Below are 21,914 nucleotides of genomic sequence, written 5' to 3' on the forward strand. Positions count from 1 at the left end.
TGGCCAGAACTGTACAAAAACATAAATTGGCTCTAATACAACAGGAAGATTGAATATGTATTCTATCTCATGTCACTGGTCTCAATGCATGTCCTTTGGTTTTTAAAAGTGTTCTCAGAGTTTCATCTTAAAACATGAATTGATAGTCTAACTGATCTCTGGGCCATTTTTAGTCTAATGCTTGAGGGCAAATTCAGGTGAATTCGAGAGGGTATTTTTCTTGTAGTGGAATCAAGCCCATGTCCTCTGGATGAGAATTAGAGATACTATTCACTGTACTGACTCCCCTTACAGTTCTCAGAACAGAATGTTTTTGAACACCTATCAATTATTTTGGCGGTTATCAGATATGCTCATGGTGAGCTTTTAAAAAATCTGGGCTATAGACAGTTGGCACAACAGCAGTGGGAATGAAACTGAATTTGTATGGTTATTTAAGAGCAAAAGCTCCTTTAGTGTACCTCCTATAGTACCCTTTTGAAAGAGGCATTTAAATGCCAGGGCTGTTATCACCTAGAGTAGGTTGTTTCAGATGCACCATATGCTAAAGAACAGATCAGCAGACAGGTGAAAGGTATAAAGTTCCATAAATCATCAGTGTAGTGTTTTTATCTATTTACCTTGTTGCTTTTTTTTGTAGTTTTTAGTTGTAGCAGTTAGTAGTAGTTTTTAGTTTTTTTTTTTTTGTGGTAGGTTTGGGTAAAAACCTACTACACAATGTTTTTTTTCCCCGGTTAATTTGATTAAATCATATTTTATTTATTGTTTAATTTATATTTAATATTTAAATATATGGCAAATATATTTTACAGGCCCACCCTGTGCAGGAACAAGCAAAAAAACTAAACAGAAATTTCAGCTTAACAGAGAGGTAAGGTTTCTGCTTTTAACTCTCAATAGATTAACTTACTCTTATTGTCATATTTTGTATGTTTTACTTATTTACCTATGGTTATTGACAAACCATTACTTATTAGAAGTATAGCATAACATTTCTTATTCCACAGGGACTACTCAAGGTGTAGGAGAGACTCCAAGACAGGAGAGGGTGCTGCTGTTCCTAGCTTCATAGGTCAAGGTGGCAACAGCATGACAGGTGGCCGCACTGAAGAGCATCTTTTTTCACCCCTTAGAAACCGTGCTATGTCAGAAAATGACATTCGTGTGGACGCACACAATTTTCATAATCACACCAATGTCACACCAAGCAGAATGCGTGCGTCCACTCTTAGTGACCTGGATGAGAATGGAGTATGTGTAGGTGAAGTAAAGAAGAAAAAAGGGCCTCCGCCACCTCGTCCACCGCCCCCAAAATGGGATCAATTCCACAAGAGACGGGTATCCCAACATAACCTCTTCTCCTCCCCGCCACTTTATTCCTCTCCCTCTTCCTCTCCACCTCGACCACAGCCGTGCACATCCCAGCCCCCCGGTGTGTCTGAAATGACACGTCAGCGCTCCTATAGTCTTCCTCCGAGGGAGGTCTCGGAGAGCCATCACTGCTGCAGTCAGGAGTACTCGGCGGCTCCCCTCAGCCCTGCTTTTACACGTCGGGCCTTTAAACCTGTAGCCCTGCCCCCAAGAGAGAGAGACATGAGAAGGGAACTTCATCAACCTTTGCCGCAGCCTGAACCATGCACAAGGTAAAACATACCTTCCAAAACACACGTATGACATACAAGACTTATTCATGGTATTCGTGTTGATTTCATAACAAACCATTTTCAAAAAAACTTTTAACGACTGCTAAAAATATATGGGGTGTAACCATTAAATAAAAAGTAAAAACATGTTATCTTTACAGTTTGAATACATGAAAGAACACATTTCCATCATTAATTTACAAAAAGGTTTTTAAATATATTTCCAAGTAAAAAGTATTCTTACAAAAATAATTAATTATTTCCTGGTTTTTATTCTGCATGTTGATTGGACCAGAATACTTTAAGTTTTTTGAGTATTAATAATCAGTAAAAATAATAATACAAGATTATGGCAAACTACTAAAGTTAAGAGTTTTTTTTTTCTTCATTATGATACCAAGACACTTGTATCATACTGAATTTTGAATTTTTATAAAAATTTTACCAATGTTGAAAATAGCTGTGCTGCTAAATGTTTTTGTGGAAACGGTTGTACATTTTTTTCAGGATTCTTTGATGAACAGAACGTTCAAAAGAACAGCACTTATTTTAAATAGAATTGTAACATTATAATCGTTTAAACTGTTAGTTTTGATCAATTTCATGCATCCTTACTGACCCTAAACTTTTGAATGGTAGTGAATGAATTACATTTTTAATGTACTTTTGAATAAATTCCCACCATGTCTGCCCTATTTTAGAATACCTGTCCATAATGCTGCAGTGTCAGATGAGCCTAGAGTCACACTGGTGAAGCCCATCTTTTTTGAGCATCGAGCTGAGTGGGACCGGTCCAGTCCTCATTACCCTCCACTGGGCACTACCAGGCCTCTTGAAGTCCCAGAGAACAGTTTGTCATCTGCACCCGTGTGTCCAGAATCCTACTTCTCCATGAACAACTCCCACTTGCTGCCCCATCAAGCAGGCTTCCCTGGAACAGCCCACAAAAAGCAGATTATTTCCTCCCGCAGTCCCAGCAGTATTGAAGATGGAAACCAGCCCCTGGAGACAGACATAGATGAGATCTGTGAGAATGAGCGGTTAGGAGAAATTGACAGGAGGGAAGGAGAGCACAGGATGGAGCTGCAGGGTTTTGCTCGACCAGTTATGGTGCTGGAGACAGACATTGACAACATGCCTGAGGAAGGGGCTCCATCAGCGAGAAACATTAGAGGGCCGAGGGGTGCTTTGGTGGACTCCATTCTAGAGGATGATTATGGTTTATCTAGGAAAGAGCTGATAGGAGAGTTATTTCCACACAGTGTAAATACAGAGACGGGTGGAGAGAGCTGGAGAGGAGGCCACCCAATCAGTGGAGGAACGTTTGAGAGGTACGGCAATCTAATACTATTTCAGTCTTTCTGATTCGAAATTTCATGTTTTAATTAATGTGTTACTTGCCGTTTCTTTGTAATTATTTTTTACTAGCACTTTCGGAGTGAAAATTGTGAAAAAGTAAACTGTACATGAATTTTTAGTGTATTCTATTCTGTTATATCAGAAAGACTGTTACAGCGCCTCCACCTTCACCTCCATTATTTTGCTTCTGAATTATTCATGACTCTTTCCTAGGCCCTCTAGACTGGGAATATCCATGGCACAAGTTTCACGATCAACCTGTTATGATACGTCAGCTGACAACCCGCAACTTCTTGCCAGGATTCGAGAGATCTCAGACAGGAAAGAGGAGGAGGAAGAGCTCAATTATAAGGTGAAAGATTCAGAAATGTATGGCTAGCTTATTTCATGCTTTGTAATTTATTCCTATGATATGCACTTTCAGCAGCCGTTACTTCAGTCTTCAGTGTCATATGACCTTTCAGAAATCATTCTAATATGCTGATTTGGTGCTCAAGGAACATTTTTTATTATTGTCAATGTTGAAAATAGTTGTGCTGCTTAATTTTTTTGTGGAAACGCGATACTTTTTTTTAAAGATTCTTTGATGAATAGAAAGTTGAAAAGAACTGTATTTATTTTAAATAGGATTTAATTTTTTTAAATAAGTAAATAAATAAAACGTACTGACCCCAAACTTTTGAATGGTAGTGTATATATGCCACTTCTCATAGTAAATGTTTACACTTACAGAAGCAGCTGATGGAGAGCCTTCGTAAAAAGCTGGGTGTCCTTCGTGAGGCACAGAGGGGCCTGCAAGAGGATATCCGCGCCAACACTCAGCTGGGAGAGGAAGTGGAGAGCCTGGTGCTCGCTATCTGCAAGCCCAACGAGGTGGACAAGTACCGTATGTTCATTGGTGACCTAGACAAGGTGACCAGCCTGCTGTTGTCTCTTTCTGGGAGACTGATCCGAGTAGAAAGTGCCTTGGACTGTGTGGACCCAGAGACTGGCCACCACGGGAGGGTGAGGATATATGTAGTCGCAAAACGTAATCTATATTATTGCCCAGCGATATATTAAAATTTGGATATATAATACATCCAACTTCATCTGCATACATACAGTATATACCTTAGTCAGGTTAGATGGCATATTGAATTGAACGTAGATGAAAACGAGGCTGTGAGAGATAGACTTACTGTCTTTACAATGGCATGCACTGTATAAACTGTTTTATGGAGTTTTGTCTACTGAAAGTTTTTCTTTTCATCAGTTGAACAATCAGGATGTCATTGAACAACAGTACAATCAATTGAACACACTGTACTTCTGTCCTTCACAGCCTTGTTTCCTGTCAAAAATATGATGCTACCCTGACTAAGGTCTTTTACGTATAGCTATATATATATCAGACGTATATATAATATATATATATATACCGTATATATAATATAGCAAATCTCAACAGCTTGATTGCCTGTATCGTTGCAAAATGTAAACTGTATTGTCGCCCAGCTCTAATCTGTGAAATTTGACTATAAGGCATGAAGATGTTATAAACATTAACATCATAATTTTCTGTAAAGCGGCTTTAAAATATTGTGTATTGTGAAAAGCACTACACAAATAAATTAGACCTCGAGTTTTTATCCTTCTGCATGTTTGATTTGCTTAGCATTTTATTCTTATTCTCTCTGTCTCTCTCGCTCTTTCTGTCATGTTATAGCTACAACTTCTGGAAAAGAAGCAGCAGCTGCTGGTGCAGATGGGAGAGGCTCAGGAGCTCAAGGAGCACGTGGACCGGCGTGAGCAGGCGGTTGGCAAGGTGCTGGAATGTTGCCTGACCCCAGAACAGATGCGTGACTACAGTCACTTTGTGAAGATGAAAGCAGCCCTACTGGTAGAGCAGAGGCAACTGGATGACAAGATCAGGCTCGGAGAGGAGCAGCTCAGGGGACTTCGAGAGAGCCTGGGGCTGGGGTTCGGGATGGGGTACGGGCAGTACTGAGAAGTGCTGAATGAGTGTATGTATAACAGGATTTGAGATGGACCGAAAAGACCTTGAACTGCAGTATGTTTTAAAGAATGAACATTACATTGATGTGATAATTGAGTACAGAAAAGCACAACTAACTACCACAAACTGATGTTCAGTTCGATTCAAAAACACTACATCACTACTTGAAGTTGTCTGTTAGGACTTCAGCTGCACTAATAACCGTTCGGTAAAGTTATTTTGAGCTTACTCAGTTAACATCTAACACCGCCAAAGAACGCACGTGTGCATATACTTCTCATTGAATACAGCAGGGGGAGTGTCCATGCACTGCTATTTATTTATTTATGTGTGTATATATTCATACACACAATATATATATATTAATCAGTAAATTAGAGAATTCTGGTTTCAAGGTCACATTGCTTTAATAATTTACAGCCTCACGTTCCAATTTCATTCCGTTCTTTGGCATGTTAAACGTTATTGTTCCTTTTAAAATGTATTGATTTGTTAAGTATTTGTATGTACATTAAAAACCTGTACATAGTGGATGCTGATGTGCATCTTTAAGTCACAGAAGTTTCATTCTGTTGTAACTGGAACTTTTCTTTAATGAAACATTGTGGCGTATTATTGCAGCGTTTTCAAAAGGGGCCATTTATACTTGCTTTTTTATATTCAGTATGCCTTATAATACTTGCTACACTTTTCTCAGATAGTTATTATTGCCAAAGATAAAATGTATGTCTACATAAGAATATAAATGTGCTATGCCTGTTTTGAGAAATGACATGCATAAATGTCTTGAGAAGATCAGCCTTGCTTTACCAAACCTCTTATATTGACATGTTTTTTGAATAAGAGTTTTTAGTTAATTGAGATGCACTGTTTAACCTTTATGTATCATCTCAGAAAATGGCCAAAAACTGGACATTTCTTTAGAAGGAAGGAGAATGCTGCTTTGTTGACCATTTACTGCCTTGAAAGTCTTGTCTTTTTTTTTTATATATAGCAAAACCAGCTTGAGATGAAGAATAAGGAGAGACAAAGAAGATTGAGATAAAGTTGATTTGTATTTGAAGGGCTTGTTGTACAGGAACAAGGAATTAATGAATGTATGCATTTGGTTTCAGAATTGCAGATTAAAAAGGTAAATGTGCCTTTGTGCTTATTTTTGCTGTTTTATTTTTTAGCTTCACTCTGTATAAAATGAATGGTTTAATAACTATAAACTACTCTTGTTCATTTGTGTTGTATCATACATTGTAAACAGCATAGCGCTGAAGATGAAAGGAAATACTTGGTCTATTGATAATTTTCCTCTTTTGATTGAAAAGATTCATTGTATAACATGTACAATTAAAACAATATATTATCAGGGTTAAGCCTTTGTTTTTACAAGTTATATATATTTTTTATGTAGTTTAAGAGCGTTTTATTCCGATACTATTAAAATGTTTTGCTAATTTACCTCAAACTGAGAGACTAAAGAGTATTTGTACTTTTAAAAATACATCAACTAATTGTGACCTAAAAACGTTAATGTTTTAGCATGAATAATCATTCTAATGTTTGAGGTGTGACACATGTGTGACTTAATAGATTAATTGTCGAAACGTTACGTAACTAATAATTAACGAGGGTGTTGATTGGATAGAAGGTATTAAAACTACTTGGCGGGAAACGTAAAAGTAAATAAAACGTGCAGGCATTGTGTTTTTGATTCTTAGTGCTGGCTTACAAGCGGCTACATGATGTTTTGCTTTGTACGAGTACTGAAAAGCACAAGCTTTACACCCAGACAAAGTGTATTAACCCAGCGTTTCTACATTGTTCATTTGTGTTGTATCATACATTGTAAACAGCATAGCGCTGAAGATGAAAGGAAATACTTGGTCTATTGATAATTTTCCTCTTTTGATTGAAAAGATTCATTGTATAACATGTACAATTAAAACAATATATTATCAGGGTTAAGCCTTTGTTTTTACAAGTTATATATTTTTTTATGTAGTTTAAGAGCGTTTTATTCCGATACTATTAAAATTTTTTGCTAATTTACCTCAAACTGAGAGACTAAAGAGTATTTGTACTTTTAAAAATACATCAACTAATTGTGACCTAAAAACTTTAATGTTTTAGCATGAATAGTCATTCTAATGTTTGAGGTGTGACACATGTGTGACTTAATAGATTAATTGTCGAAACGTTACGTAACTAATAATTAACGAGGATGTTGATTGGATAGAAGGTATTAAAACTACTTGGCGGGAAACGTAAAAGTAAATAAAACGTGCAGGCATTGTGTTTTTGATTCTTAGTGCTGGCTTACAAGCGGCTACATGATGTTTTGCTTTGTACGAGTACTGAAAAGCACAAGCTTTACACCCAGACAAAGTGTATTAACCCAGCGTTTCTACATGAACTCTAATTCTGCAAAAGGCAGAGTCGGCGTCTTGGTAAGTTCAACAGAAGGAAACTCCGACTGATTTCCACGAATAGGTTCTTTCGAACGATTTTTAAGTAACGTTATTAAAAAAACCGCCGACTAAATTCTCTTACATTGCATAATTTACACGTGTTCTAAATATTCTAACGAAGCTATACGCTCATAATGCGGGTTTCCGCTATTGCGTTCTTGTGCGTTTTATTAGGCTTGTTTTTTTTTAGAAATGTCTGTTCAGATTGATGCAGCCGTGAATTAACTAATATAGAAGAACCTAAATCTGATATGCTTTTAACTGCTAAAATGCACTTACATTTCAATTAAACATTAAAAACGATCGTAAGTACGTTTCGTAAACCTGTTATTCGGACTGTTTGGCTTCATTCCGCTTAGTGGACGAATCCGGTTTTGTGAACCTACTCAACCGATTCATCTCTTGAATGCATCTAGAATGATTGATTTGGCAATATTGTGTAATCATACATGCATCCTTGCCCCTACTCTTTTAGGAGAGTGTATTTGTGATGGCCTTTATTTCGATTGCCGTCCTTGGTCCGGCTGGATGGATCCTGTCCAACGCCTGTGACTCCCACAGAAAACAGCCATGACTGAGGAGGATGCCTCCAGATGGGTTTCAGACACATCTTTGTAGTGGTTTGAGTCCTACATGATTATGATTGATTTGTAACACATTTTTTCCCAAATCTGCTTAAAATAAACATCAGTCTGCATAAGGTGTGATATGTTTGGTAAATGTAAAAGTAGCACTTAAATGATTGCGCTTTCTGTTCTTTTCCTGTTACTGGCTTCGAGCAACTTCTGAATGGTAAAAGTCTGTGCCTTGATGTTATCACGTTCACAATGATTTCTGAAACCACAAATTGACTTCAGGTCAAGTGAGTAAATCCCTTTAATAAAACTCATGAAAGGCAGTGTAACAAAGGAAAAACACTAAAAGCAAGATGATAACATTTACAACCACACAAAAACCTACTGTACAACTCTAATAATGCTGCTGTTTGATGCAGTGTCAGTTTTTCTGCGATCAAGAGCTTTGTTCTGTCTGTACTGGGGGGGGGGGAATCATTCATTTTGTAATGTGGGGAGAACTGGAGTGAAAACTTTGTTTAATCATAGCATAGCCTCGCATACACATGTATGACTCAACTTGGCTGTAGAAATGGTATGGTTTCTTCACAATGGAACCACAGAGTATCACTTATACAGGATGTCATAGTGGCCTGGGCGGTAGAGCAGGAAGATGCGTGGCTCACTTCCTTCAGGGAAGACATGATTGTTCACCGTTCCACCCTCTCCTCTGTCCATGTATTCCACTAATATGGACACGTTCAGTGCCTGTGCTAAGGCAATGATATGGATGTGGTCACTCTCTTTCGACATGGGCTCCACCTCCTAAAAAGTAAAACATGGATTATTAGATGTTAAAGTTTATTTAATATTGCTTTATTTTTTAAATTACATTTTTACCATAGTCTTAAAAAAAAATCGTTCACAAGTAATACTCTTAGGTGTCACTCACCTGCTGGCAAAACTCTTTAACAGAACGGCCGCCCTCTATGAAGTGCTGAAAGAACACATGCTCCCGCTGTAGGTATCCCGAGGTGAGAAGCCTCAGGTAAACCACTATGTAGTCAGACACACTCTGGTCATTGAAGGAGCTTAGCAGTTCACCAAGTGATTGCTGCTTTTCACACAGCTCAATCAGGTCCATGAACTGACAAAGGAGAGAAACCACAGCGAGCATAAGTACAGTTACAGGACTTAAAGGGGTAATTCACTGCAGACAAAGTAAAAGATAAAAGTTGGCTGTCGGTGCAGTAGAAAAAACAGATAAATGGCTGTTGTGAAAAAAGGTACAAAAACTGAAACACCCATAATGCACTGGGCTCGATCAGACTATTCGTGAGCAGAGATACAAAAATGCGGAAGTACAATCTCTAGTTTTCACAAAACCTCTGGAGCGGTCAAAAGTCGCCAAATAAAGCGCATTACATCTTTCAGTGGACTTTTGGTGAAAAATAAACACTCGGGTGGACTTGTACTCAAACTTGACAGGGACTTGGACATTTTGGACTTTAAGTACAGTCAAATCCACTTCATGCGTTACGTGAAAGATAACACATAATAAGTAACATCATAAAATTAAAATGACAAGACATTAATAAACGTCTCCCACTCAAACTCATTGGTTAAGGACTTGGACTCGACTTGAACTCTACAAGACGGATTCGGACCCAATGCTATATACTACCAACATTGTAACAACATAATGCTGGTTGAAAATCTGTGAACTTACCCTTGAAGCATTGAGCTTTAAATTTGAGCATAGTTTTTAACTGATACATTTTCCAACTCACAGTGTTGTGAAAGTCCTCGATAGTGAACTCGGTGAAGCCCTGGTTTACAAGGTCCAGTTTGCTCTTAGCTGCCACGGCTTTAAACCTATAGTGCCAAAATTGAGACAGGTCTGGTACTTAGACATTCACTACAATGACAGAAAGAAAAAACATTTACAAAATGGTACTTTGCGTAAATAAGGTTACTGCTATCTCCAGAATAACTGCAACTACTCCAAATAAAATAAATGGTATCTGCTTTAAGCACCCAAATCAAACAGACACTACCTTTGCAGCTCTTTGCTGTCGTCCAGTAGTGACTCCAAATGTGCAAAGCCAAAAGCTCTGTAGAAACAATTTCCATCTGGCCGTGTCTTACGAATGTGCGAATACTTTTTGTGAAGGTCCTATAAACAAGATATAATAACAACAGTTTTACAGCAGGTTTCAGGCACTTGCTACATGTAAAGTAAGCTCGTGAAAATGTAGTGACCTTTATCTTGAGCTGGTAAATGGCATCCTCTGCAGCATATTCACCCTGAAGCACAGAGAGATCTTGTCTGTCCGACACTAAAGGGTTAGTGGTGGCTATCTATTAAAACAAAAAAAGCAATTAGAGGGGTAGTTCATTTAGTCATCCTCATTTCATTCCAAACCTGCTTGACTTGCTTTCTTCAGTTGCACACAAAGAGAGATGTTAAGCAGAATGTTTCTGTTCTTTTCCATACAATTAATGTGAATAGGGAAAGATGCTGTCGATCTCTTAAAAAAAAAAGTCCACCTGACTTATGTGCGATATAATATTCCAGGTCTACAGGGCTGTTCACACCAAGAACAATAGCAACAATGATAAAGTTTTAAAAAGAGAATAGCACAGTCAAGACCACAACTATAATGATACAGAAGAATGATATCATTGGAATCGCTTTCAAAATGATTTTTTTCAGCTCATAAATGATAAAAACCAATCAGAATCCACCATATTTAAAGAGCTTGAGAATTTAAAACTGCAGATGACATAACTGCAGCATGCACTTATAATAAACAGAACATCGCTATGCACTGGTGTGGACGATAATATAGTTACAGTTATATTTATAGCATTTAAAGCGGCAGACAGCATAACTGCATCTTCCTTAGAATAAACTGAATGTTATCGTTCGTTGTTGTGGATGTTAATATAGTTATTGATATAATTGTCGTTCATGGTGTTAACAGACAATTCAGTTCTGTGACATTAATGGCAGAAATTAAATGCTTCAGTTTTAAATTCTGGATTGTTCAAAGCTATGGTATGGCTTCTGAAGACTTGGGAAAATGTGCACAAGTTGTGTGGACTACTGTAAGATTTTTTATTTTTTTTTGCGTGGGTGTGTGTTTTTTTGGAGTGTGACAGCCCAGCTCTTTAATAGTATGGAATTAAAGAACAGCATAAACATTCTGCCTACCATTTCTCTTACATAGAAGAAAGAAAAATAGCTTTGAGAAGAGGGTCAATTATCACAGAATGGTATGTTTTGTTGAACTATCCTATAAGTACAACTCTATTCATCATTAAAAAACAGCTAACAATTTGACAAAAACACAAAATCATCAGTGATTTGTTCAGTAACAGTTAGCATATATCCAAATTACAAGCCTTTTTTTAAATGTGACATTACTCTGAACACTCACCTCTTGCTGAATACGGTCCTGCTGTGCCATAATGGCTTCGTCATATGCAAGGCAGTTCACTCCTGCAAAATAAATAAGTATATATGTATACATAAAAGTTTTAGACACCTGCCACACAAAAAAACCGGACCTGAGCACACAGCAGTTGAGAGTGATGACACTGCTAATGCTGCAGTTTAGTGTCTTACATTCGGACATAATGTAAACAAAGTCGTGTGTGAGGAGTCCTCTAACCATCATCTAACTCAGTATAATAACCGCCCATAACTGTTACCACACAACTACAACACAAAGAGATTCACCACTTAACGTTACCTCCATAAACCCTGAGTGAAGATTAGTGTATATTGCAGTCTACAGCTGTTTGGCAAACAAGGCTACTATCCTATTTAAACCGAGAGCGTAAAATCAAAGTCTTTGAGTCTTAATGCAAATACGACATGTTAGGAAGATTGGGTTTTATTGTTGGTTAAATGAGCCCAGAGTTTACTCTTTGTAATGCTCTGCATTTCCTCCTCCTGCTCTTACAGCAGTTAAAGCCGAATTCTCTAATGCAAGCTCCCTCATGCAGGACCCTGCGAGATGTTTTGCTTTCGCATGTCAGCTGATCTTTTCAACTGTGTGACGGAATGTTATTTCTGCACTTACCCTCCGTCTCTGCCTGTGATGATACCTGCTTCTCGTCCGCCATCTTGATTGAGTTCTTTTTCCACCGCCCCCTCTCTCATGTACACTTCCGGGTCGTGTCATTCAGTTACAGCTAGGATCACACATGCTGCCAGTGTTTTGTTTTAAACGGAATAGCTTTACTTAAACTGGGTATTTCAAATGTTGTTATTTACCAGACTTGCAGTGCCGCTGAGGACCCTTCAAAAGCTGACCAAGGCACACAGATGGCATCATACTAGTTTGACAAGTTAGTGTGTATTACTGATGATTATGTGACATTTCCATAGGAACTAAGAGCAATTTTAACATGGTTACATCTTAACCTTGTATTTAACATGTATTAACCTCATGCGTTAACACTGCTCTGGGCGATTTAGCAAACTTACCATATAATATGTATGTATGGATAATATGTATTTTTGTTCTAAATTCGAACTATTTACAACTTGTGTTCACAGATGAACTGATTGAAAACATGGACAAAAAAGCAACATGGGACAGATTCTATACAGAAAATGGAAGCAAAGGCCAATTCAAAAATTTTGAATGGTTCTTTGGATTTCACTCAGTCAAGGACTTCATTCTTCCTGTACTTCAGACCATGTCTCATTCCCACAGTGGCCCATTGAACATCCTGGACATGGGTTGTGGCACCTCCGCATTAGGACCTTGTATCTACAGAACCTCTCCATGTGCTGTGAAGGTCGTCTGTGCTGATATCTCTTCAGTTGCAGTGAAACTTATGCAGAAGCACAGTAATTCTACATTGGTACAGCCATGCAATCCGTCCTCTGCTCTTGCCTTCCTGGAGATGGACTGCACACAGTTGAGAGGATACTTTGTGGCCAGAAGCCTGGATTTGATATTAGACAAGGGTACCACAGATGCTTTAGTTAGGTCTAAAGAAGGTCAAGTTAAGGCTGGACAGATAGTGAAGCAATGTTTACAGGTGCTGAAGCCCTCAGGGACTCTCCTACAGTTCTCAGATGAGGATCCTGATGCCAGGCTTGTATGGCTTGAGAGAGAAGTTAGAGGAGCAGAACAGGCAGCTAATGTTGGAGTTCAAGAGGTGGGAGAATTGAGAGGGGTCAGCTATTTTTGCTATCAGATTTCTCCTCGTACGTCTGAAAGGGTTTCCAAGTGACAATACAGTCTTTGTACAAAAATATTGAACACTGAGAGCATAATCTTTTTTTTCCTTGCACAATGTACTTGCCTGATCAAAAACCCATCTACATTGTTTGCATCATATGAACAGGAAACAATACTGTTTCCTGAACACTATAACAATTTTTCAGACTTTTGTAATAAAAAAATCTTTGAGATTTTGAAAAATCTTTCAGAATTAAAAATAAATGTTTTGTCATGTGGTGCTAAATTTTTCTATCGGGGCAAATCAGTTCCAACAAGGCGTTTAATTGCCTCTGCAACAATGCCTAATTTTATGGCCATACACAATGAGAACTGAGTGTATTTAGTATCTGTAAGTACATGGTCTCTCTCGTGTATACGGATTATATGGTCTTCTGTGTCTCTGTTTCATGACCAAGTTGTTCACTGGCCAGTAGGGGACAGAAGCTGAATTAACACCTTAATAAACAAATAATCAGACGTTTAGTACAATATTACATTAATATAATAGATTAAGATACTGATGATTTGAGATAAATAAAATCTGTTTGTACCTCTATAGGAGGGTTCCCTTTCAAAGCTTTGGTAACCTGCTGTTAAGTGGGAAGGTATACTGTTACTGTAGAACTGTGAATCATAGCTGTTGAACTGTGAACCAAAGCCACTGAATTGCCCCATCATTTGGCCTTACACAGGAAGTCTAATATCCATGTCATGTTTTCTCCATATTAACCGCCGCCAGGAGAGCAATATCTCACTTTTCTTCACAGATGCTCTTAAAAGACTTGACTAATGCTCAGAGTTTAACTAGAAATTCATAGGACACAAATATTTAGTAATATTGCATATTATTTTACATTTAGATGGTCCTCACTGCAGAACACAAGATCCAGGGGGCATGGTTGGATCCAGATCCAACTCCTCCCACCTTACATTTACCTAAACTTGTCTCCATCCCCTGATCCCTAAACCCACCCATCTCCACCCCCTAGATGTGGATCCAACCACGCCCCCTGGATCTTGTGTTCTGCACTGAGGGCTACTGTTAATCCCAGTGATCTTTTTATAAACTTCTAAAGGGGGAACATTTCCGATAATGCCCGATTGCAATGAAAACACAATACAAAATACAAAGCAAAATAATAATAACATAAAACTCAGTGTAAACTATATTATACTTGCGTACGTATGCTTTTTGTTATTTTTATATTAAAAACTAAGCAAGTTTAATATATTTAGATTCCGTTCCGACAACAATGGTGGCACCATGATTAAAAAGGACAGAGAAATGATATGTTAAAATATTGGTACTTTGACAAAACTAACCTAACCAAAATGTACTTGAGTATAGCTAAAACGTTTCAAAGTGCCATGTTTTAATCACATAGACAAATAAATATTATCACTGACCAGTTTTGCCAACTGCTTTCAAATGAAAGTAACTAAAACAGTCGCTAAATGTTCCTGTGGCTCAATGGTAGAGCATTGTAAGCAGCACAAAGGTCATGGGTTCAATTCCCAGGGAACACACATACTGATAAAAAATGTGTAGCCTGAATGCACTAAGCTTCTTTGGATAAAAGCGTCTGCTAAATGTATAAATTTAATTTAATTTAAAATACTTCAGTCTGTGCACATTGAATTTATTTAATACACGATTTGAGTTGAATTACTGAAATAAATGAACTTTTCCACGACATTCTAATTTATTGAGATGCACCTGTATATGCATTTTCATTATACCATTTGTTTTAAAACTCACACACACAAAATAAATTATATATATATGCACAGTATCTCACAGAAGTGAGTACACCTGTCACATTTTTGTAAATATTTTATATCTTTTCATGTGACAACACTGAAGAAATGACACCTGTTGTACAAGCTGTACACTCACTACTTTACATTGTAGCAAAGTGTAATTTCTTCAGTGTTGTCACATGAAAAGATATAATAAAATATTTACAAAAATGTGAGGGGTGAACTCACTTCTGTGAGATACTGTATATATATATATATATATACACACATACACACATACATATACACCGATCAGGCATAACATTATGACCACTTTCCTAATATTATGTTGGTCCCCCTTTTGCTTCCAAAAGAGCCCTGACCCGTCGAGGCATGGACTCCACTAGACCTCTGAAGGTGTTGTGGTATCTGGCACCAAGATGTTAGCAGCAGATCCTTTAAGATCTGTAAGTTGTGAGGTGGGGCCTCAATGGATTGGACTTGTTTGTTCAGCACATCCTACAGATGCTCGATTGAATTGAGATCTGGGGAATTTGGAAGCCAAGTCAACACCTCAAACTCGTTGTGCTCCTCAATCAATTCCTGAACCATTTTTGCTTTGTGAAAGAGGCCACAGCCACCAGGGAATACCGCTTCCATGAAAGGGTGTACATGGTCTGCAACAATGTTTAGGTAGGTGGTACGCGTCAAAGCAACTTCCACACAGATGGCAGGACCCAAGGTTTCCCAGCAGAACATTGTCCAAAGCATCACTCTGCCGTCTTACCTTCTTCCCATAGTGCATCCTGGTGCCATGTGTTCCCCAGGTAAGACTCAAATGCACCTGGCCATCCACGTGATGTAAAAGAAAACGTGATTTATCAGACCAGGCCACCTTCTTCCATTGCTCTGTGGTCCAGTTCTGATGCTCATGTGCCCACTGTTGGCACTTTCGTCAAACTCGCTCAAATCCTTACGCTCACCCATTTTTCCTGTAACCCATCAACTTTGAGCACAAAATGTTCACTGGCTGCCTAATATATCCCACCCACTAATAGGTGCCGTGATGAAGAGATAATCAGTGTTATTCACTTCAACTCTCAGTGGTCATAATGTTATGCCTGATCGGTGTGTAAACACTATAACAATCTCTTACCAATAGCATAACATTGATAACCACCATAGACATTGAGGTGGATCAGTCTGAATACTAAGATATGGCCAACAATAATATTCAGTGATGCGAAGATATGGAATACTTTACAATAAGTTCTAGTTATTTTACTGTTCCTCCAATTATTTAATTCATTTAAATAAAGAACCGCATTACAACAACTTCACAATGTTTTATTATTCTTTATCACAAATTATGAATGGGCTTGTAAAAGTACTCTAATATTTATATGAAGGTATGGAAAGCCAACATAAAGTCTCTTCATCTTTCTTATCAAATAAACAATGAAACACCAAATCACAGAATCGAAATAACTTGTTTTGCAAAAGCAAAACAACCACACAAACTTTAACTAACTATCAGGTCAAAATAGCTGGAAGTACTCTTGCATTTTTTAGAACAGAAATGTTTTCAGTAGAAGTGAACATCTGATAAGGAACTTGTATATGAACGTGTACAAGCATCAGTGAACATTCAATAGGAAATATGGAAACAGGAATATGGAAATATCTGTTGAACATCAAAAGCCTGAAATGACTAGGAACCTAAGTGAATTTCAAGGGTTGTTCAACTGGTTATTTAACGACTGAAGCAATCCACCAAGTGTTTGGAGTTCCACGGTCCAGCATTGTTGGCCAAAAACTGCATACTGACTTGAGTTTTGGTCTCCTGATACAGCTGGGCAGCCATCTAGACAGAACAAAACAAATTAGCCATTAACAACAACAGACCACATAGAGCACAAAATGGCACACATACATACATACATATATATATATATACATATATATATATATATATATATTTAACCTCGGTTTTAACTATGTGTGTGGATATTATCAAAACTAAATTAAATACACATACTTTAGCACTGCGGTATGTGGTGAAAGACAAAAAGTCATGGTGGTCTGCTAGCGCTGAGACTTTTCTGAAGCAGAAGTACAATGCTCTTTTACAAAGCCTGCTGGACGATCCAGGACCACTTACAAATGGAGAACTGAGAGAGGGGAAAAAAAGTAAGATCAAAATTAAAAAGTGATGAATTTATTGTAACAATTGTTGTTGTCATATATTTGACAGTTATTTGATATATCAAACTAAGAGACAGCACAGTGGATTAGAATGTTTGCAAAACGAGTGGTTGAATATACAAACACAGGCAGTGATCTTGTTTGTCTAGCAGTGGCTCCGTTACAAATGAGCTCCTTCAATATGGTGCACATTTATAAATGTATGACACTGTACAAGCACTAAACCCTTGCATAAGAGAAGATCATCATTAACTTATTTAGTATGACTGACTTGTTGATTGCATAACCAGTGGTGCTGTCCAGAATCTCAATACTGGAGTCTCCCAAACACCAGTTGACACTGAGGTCTTTGCAGTGGTCTGTGTTTTCTGTGGACCCCACATGCTCTCCACTCAGGAAGAAGATGGTGGTTTGTTTGAATGGAGGAGGCAGTGCATCATTCCAGCCTGTGCCCAGACGCTTGTTAATGATTTCAGACACTTTCTCTGAGCAGTACCTGGAATCACCTAGGCAACAAGTAAAGAAAATGTTAATAAATACTGTCATTCTTCTGGCAGCTTGGATTTCAAAATGACTAACAATTTCAATCAAGATCCAATTACGATATTTGGAGAATTCTGTTACCTGCCAATGCGAACAGCTTACCAAGTACAATGCTGGTCATGTAGACTGGGTTGATGAAATGACTCAGTAGCGCCCCCTGCACTCCTGTGACAGTCCAACGGGTGAGTTTGGCACTGCCAGACATGCAACAGATGCGAGCACCCCACACGCTTGGAAGCAGGAAGGCAGCAGGGATGAGAGAGCCTTTAGCGTGGCACTGCAGCTTCAGTGTGGAGTAAGCACTACTTTGAGCCTGTCTGTGGAACGACAAACGCCAATATCTTTTTTCAACAACTCTTCATGTTCTAAATACCCTTAATATACACAATAGAGGGTTTTCTAATATACACAGCAGTGAGCAGACAACAGAGCAGGGGTCACCAAACTCGGTCCTGGAGGGCCGGTGTCCTGCAGAGTTTAGCTCCAACTTGCCTCAACACACATGCCTGGAAGTTTCTAGTGTACCTATTAAGACCTTGATTAGCTGGATCAGGTGTGTTTGATTAGGGTTGGAGCTAAACTCTGCAGGACACCGGCCCTCCAGGACCAAGTTTGGTGCCCCCGGACATAGAGTGTAAACAAAGTAGTTAAACTTACAAAACTATGCACTGAGCTGCTCCTTTGGGGGCTTTGTTAGTGTACAAGTGGAGGTAAATGTGTGGCTTGAGCTGAAGCAGTCGTTCAGATGGTACACTTTCCAATATGGAGCGCTTCTTCAGCTCTGGATCAGCACTGTAGAACAGCAGGAGCTGCTTGTACAAGTACCTGTGACACCAGACAGGAAAACAGACACATTCTTTTCACATTTAAATTTGCAATAGTAGTTTAATTTGCAAATAGTCTAGAAACAGAGACCAACCACATCTAAATATATATTGGACACACAAAACAGCAAATAAAGTAACATTTCTTTGTCTTTCTCTTTACTCTCGAGTATGGAAATGCATGTACATTTAATATTTTTGTACCTTTTGAGGGCTCTGCGGGCGATGACAATGGCGTGGCAGTCATGGACGACAGATCCTGTGTATGAAAGCCAACCACTGCAGCAGTTCTGACCTGATCCCAGAGCTACCACTTCATATTCCTCACAGCGCTGCCCACCTGTGTCAAGCACCTCTGACACACACACATCAAATATGTATAAATTTATTTTATGATATTTTTCACCCACATACTTATATACCAAGCATAATGGTTTTATACATGCACAATGCAACAAAATGTTTAAACATTTGGTTTTCTATTAAGTTGAGTTGTGAATTCTGTCCATCAGCTAGGTAAAATGATCTAACAAGGCTAACATAGTTGAGGTTGTGTCAAAATGACAAGAATGACTATCAGTAAAAATGGATCGAAAATTACAAACTGAACATGTTTAAGAAGTCTTACGGTTTCCAGTTTAAATAAGATAATGGTATGATTTCCAGGTATTATTGTAAAAAAAATGTTGCAAAGAAAATTTTACTTTTTATGAGAAAAATATAAATGTATAAATGTTTATGAGAGAAAAAATAAAAAGGGCAAGTACAAATCTGACCTATTGGCCCAACAGAAAAATCTTATTCTTCAATCCTTAACCATGCACGAAGTGTGATCTTCTTTCAAGGTTGGCATTGTATCTCACACCAATGTTATTTAGTATGATGGAGATACTATTTTTATTATTATTTTGAAATCGTTTTTATTTTTATAGTTTCCATTTTTAGTATAGTAATTTCCAAGATTTAGTAATTTTGGTGTTTATTGTAATTTTTATTGTGTCAGTATAGCTTTTATTCATTTTTATTTCAGTTTTAGTTAATTCAGTACATCAAGTAATTGATACATCAACTAACTGAAAATGAGAAGCGTTACCTTTGGCAACTAGTTGAAACAAAATAAATTGTATATTTTATTTTATTTCAAGTAACAAAAATATTTTTATGGTTTTAAATTTTAGTTAATTCTATTAACGTTGTCTCGCACTCACCTCTCTCCAGTACAAAAGCAGCAAAGCAGCTCTTAGTGTTGTGGTACTCAGGGCATTCTCTGAGCAGCTTGTCAAAACGCTCGGTACACAGTGCTGTTACGCGACATTTGTGCCAGTCTGTGAACGTCACTGAAAGAGCAAGAGTTTGAGACAACACTGGTAGTGAAGAAACATCTGCAACCAAACATAATGAAACATTTTTTTAGAAACTCCAGTCAAACCTCCAGTTCTATGGTCCCTCCGAAGAGAGCCAACTGTATTGTCCTCCAGTACTTCTAGGGTGGTTTCACCTCCTGTAATACTACTCAGACTCCATGCAGAAGGGGACTCTGGGCCAGAGCCCAGGTCCTCCACTTGGGGTGGAGACTCCAATGACTGGTCTTCTAGGGTATGTCGTCCCGCAGCAGAGGGCTCCTCGGTGTCAACAAAGTGGCACAACTCTGGGTTGGTGGATTGACTCACTTCTCCAGTAGATGTAGAATCTTCAAACTTGTTAGGGCTGAGAGTCCTGAAACTGGCCCTGTGGATGCCAAAGGTGGGCTCCCTTTCAGCGGTAAAGCGCATCATTAGAGTGGCAGCCATTCGTGGAAGCCGCTTCCCCTCTGTATTGATACTATGATTTGCCATCATCTGCTGTAAGATTTTAAACATTTATAGAATACTGCAGAATACAGACCTTTTTGCAATAATATTAATACACGACACAAACATGTTGGTCTTTAAAACTTATTGTACTTTATGGGCCTGATAACAGAATACTAATAACAAACATTCAGATTTGCCTTCTTTACATTTATATATAAATATACACGAAATAACATGAGCTAGAGTGTAGGTAATGGAATAATAAACTGACACTGTATTAGCCTTAACTGCACTCCATTACAAATGTGCTTGCTAAGCGTACATACATTTGAAATGAAATTCCTCGTCGTGTTGCAGAAGTGACAAATACTGTCCAAAAGGGAGACAACTAGATGCCTGCAGTGTTTAACTGTTACGTTACCTTACTAGAAAACGCGTCGAATAATTGGTTAGCAACCCTTGATCACCTGTGATGTTGAAGCTCAAGGTTGATCTAATGATGGGCGGAGCCTGCCTGAGTCACGTGACGGCGACAGCGCGTAAATTAATGGAGAGGATTAAATTTTTTTATATTTTTTTATATATATATATATATTTTTTTTAAATATTATATATATATATATTTAAATAAATTAATATCTTTTTTTAAATATTTCTTTTTATTTATTTTTTCACTTGTTTATTTAACAGAGATAATGGACAGTCAGTCATAGAGATTAGAATTAGCCATAGAGATAGTTTCATCTCCAGTCCCTGTTAATTATTATTTTAAAAAAATTAATAAAAAAAAAAAAACCCCCCCCCCCCCCACACACACACACACATGAAATCAAGACCCAAGGATCAACTCTGATATTAAGTGAATAATCATATTAAAGCCTTATTATATATGGAACCTCTGTAGAAATTAAAGTCTGTAAAGTTAAGGAACTGTTTAAAACTGTTTTGCAACGACATGTATGCAAATATGACCAGCAGGTGTCACGAGAGGACAGTGTATTTCAGTAATTATGTGATTATGTGATAGTCTTTGATTTGGCAGCAGCTCTAGTCAATCGCACAAATTACAACCCTTCTGTGGATTTTTTAAATTACTATTATATGCATTTGATTATAAAAAGTAGTAAGAGAAAAAATGTTCACACTATATAATAACCAACATTTTAACTGGTTATGTTATATGGAACTTTCCCAATAATAATAATAGTCAAGTATATAACATGTGCATTTTGTCACTTTTGTGATCTCACTTTATGATTTATGAGGTGAAATTCTCTACATAGATTACCAAACCTTACAGTCACAAGAATGACCCTGACCCTCCTCATGACCATCACACATCCCGCCTGTAATGAAGTCTATCATTCATTGGCCGACTTTACTTGTCAATCAACATTGCAACAAGAGGAAAACAGTTTTTCTCTACAGCTCTGAGGAAAACAGTTTGCTATATTATTAGCTATCAGGTGGATGGAGGATACTCGGCCAATGAATGCGGTGATATGTTCAGATTCATTCTCTGCATTATCAGGTCTTATCAGTGGAA

At 37.9% G+C, this 21,914-nt stretch overlaps 4 protein-coding genes and 1 long non-coding RNA gene across 10 annotated transcripts; 3 read left to right on the forward strand and 2 right to left on the reverse strand.

Annotated features, from left to right (window-relative positions):
- Nucleotides 1–816: 816 nt before the first annotated feature.
- LOC107588176 (protein Shroom2-like) lies at nucleotides 817–6,142 on the forward strand. The gene is made up of 7 exons (XM_016276198.1): nucleotides 817–871; nucleotides 1,008–1,643; nucleotides 2,345–2,974; nucleotides 3,216–3,354; nucleotides 3,735–4,007; nucleotides 4,711–4,976; nucleotides 5,996–6,142. The coding sequence occupies exons 2-7, from the start codon at nucleotides 1,090–1,092 to the stop codon at nucleotides 6,012–6,014; spliced, it is 1,881 nt and encodes a 626-aa protein (XP_016131684.1). The 5' UTR covers nucleotides 817–871; nucleotides 1,008–1,089; the 3' UTR covers nucleotides 6,015–6,142.
- Nucleotides 6,143–7,242: 1,100 nt separating this feature from the next.
- On the forward strand, nucleotides 7,243–8,304 carry LOC107588179 (uncharacterized). Its single transcript, XR_001609551.1, has 2 exons — nucleotides 7,243–7,442; nucleotides 7,939–8,304. It is a non-coding gene; the product is annotated as an uncharacterized lncRNA (long non-coding RNA).
- On the reverse strand, nucleotides 8,128–12,223 carry LOC107588177 (ubiquitin thioesterase OTUB1-like). Its single transcript, XM_016276199.1, has 7 exons — nucleotides 12,109–12,223; nucleotides 11,461–11,522; nucleotides 10,280–10,378; nucleotides 10,075–10,193; nucleotides 9,808–9,892; nucleotides 8,970–9,164; nucleotides 8,128–8,842 (listed from the first exon to the last, which is right to left on the reverse strand). Exons 1-7 carry the CDS (start codon nucleotides 12,149–12,151, stop codon nucleotides 8,645–8,647), a joined length of 801 nt encoding a protein of 266 aa, XP_016131685.1. The 5' UTR covers nucleotides 12,152–12,223; the 3' UTR covers nucleotides 8,128–8,644.
- A 46-nt stretch (nucleotides 12,224–12,269) lies between these two features.
- cskmt (citrate synthase lysine methyltransferase) lies at nucleotides 12,270–13,383 on the forward strand. The gene is made up of 2 exons (XM_016276200.1): nucleotides 12,270–12,376; nucleotides 12,588–13,383. Exons 1-2 carry the CDS (start codon nucleotides 12,289–12,291, stop codon nucleotides 13,271–13,273), a joined length of 774 nt encoding a protein of 257 aa, XP_016131686.1. The 5' UTR covers nucleotides 12,270–12,288; the 3' UTR covers nucleotides 13,274–13,383.
- Nucleotides 13,384–16,521: 3,138 nt separating this feature from the next.
- adad2 (adenosine deaminase domain containing 2) lies at nucleotides 16,522–20,904 on the reverse strand. 6 transcript variants are annotated; one of them, XM_016276248.1, is made up of 9 exons: nucleotides 20,836–20,904; nucleotides 20,005–20,416; nucleotides 19,784–19,912; nucleotides 18,780–18,930; nucleotides 18,409–18,576; nucleotides 17,833–18,068; nucleotides 17,480–17,714; nucleotides 17,042–17,174; nucleotides 16,522–16,867 (listed from the first exon to the last, which is right to left on the reverse strand). In XM_016276248.1, exons 2-9 carry the CDS (start codon nucleotides 20,411–20,413, stop codon nucleotides 16,757–16,759), a joined length of 1,572 nt encoding a protein of 523 aa, XP_016131734.1. In that variant the 5' UTR covers nucleotides 20,414–20,416; nucleotides 20,836–20,904; the 3' UTR covers nucleotides 16,522–16,756. The 6 variants fall into 6 exon arrangements, with proteins under 6 accessions (XP_016131734.1, XP_016131731.1, XP_016131735.1 ...); XM_016276245.1 differs by having other exon boundaries at nucleotides 20,790–20,889; XM_016276249.1 differs by having other exon boundaries at nucleotides 20,005–20,413; nucleotides 20,790–20,884.
- Nucleotides 20,905–21,914: the final 1,010 nt, after the last annotated feature.

The sequence above is a fragment of the Sinocyclocheilus grahami genome, unplaced genomic scaffold (genome assembly GCF_001515645.1).
Source record: "Sinocyclocheilus grahami isolate Dianchi unplaced genomic scaffold, SAMN03320097.WGS_v1.1 scaffold99.1, whole genome shotgun sequence".
NCBI classification, from domain to species: domain Eukaryota; kingdom Metazoa; phylum Chordata; class Actinopteri; order Cypriniformes; family Cyprinidae; genus Sinocyclocheilus; species Sinocyclocheilus grahami.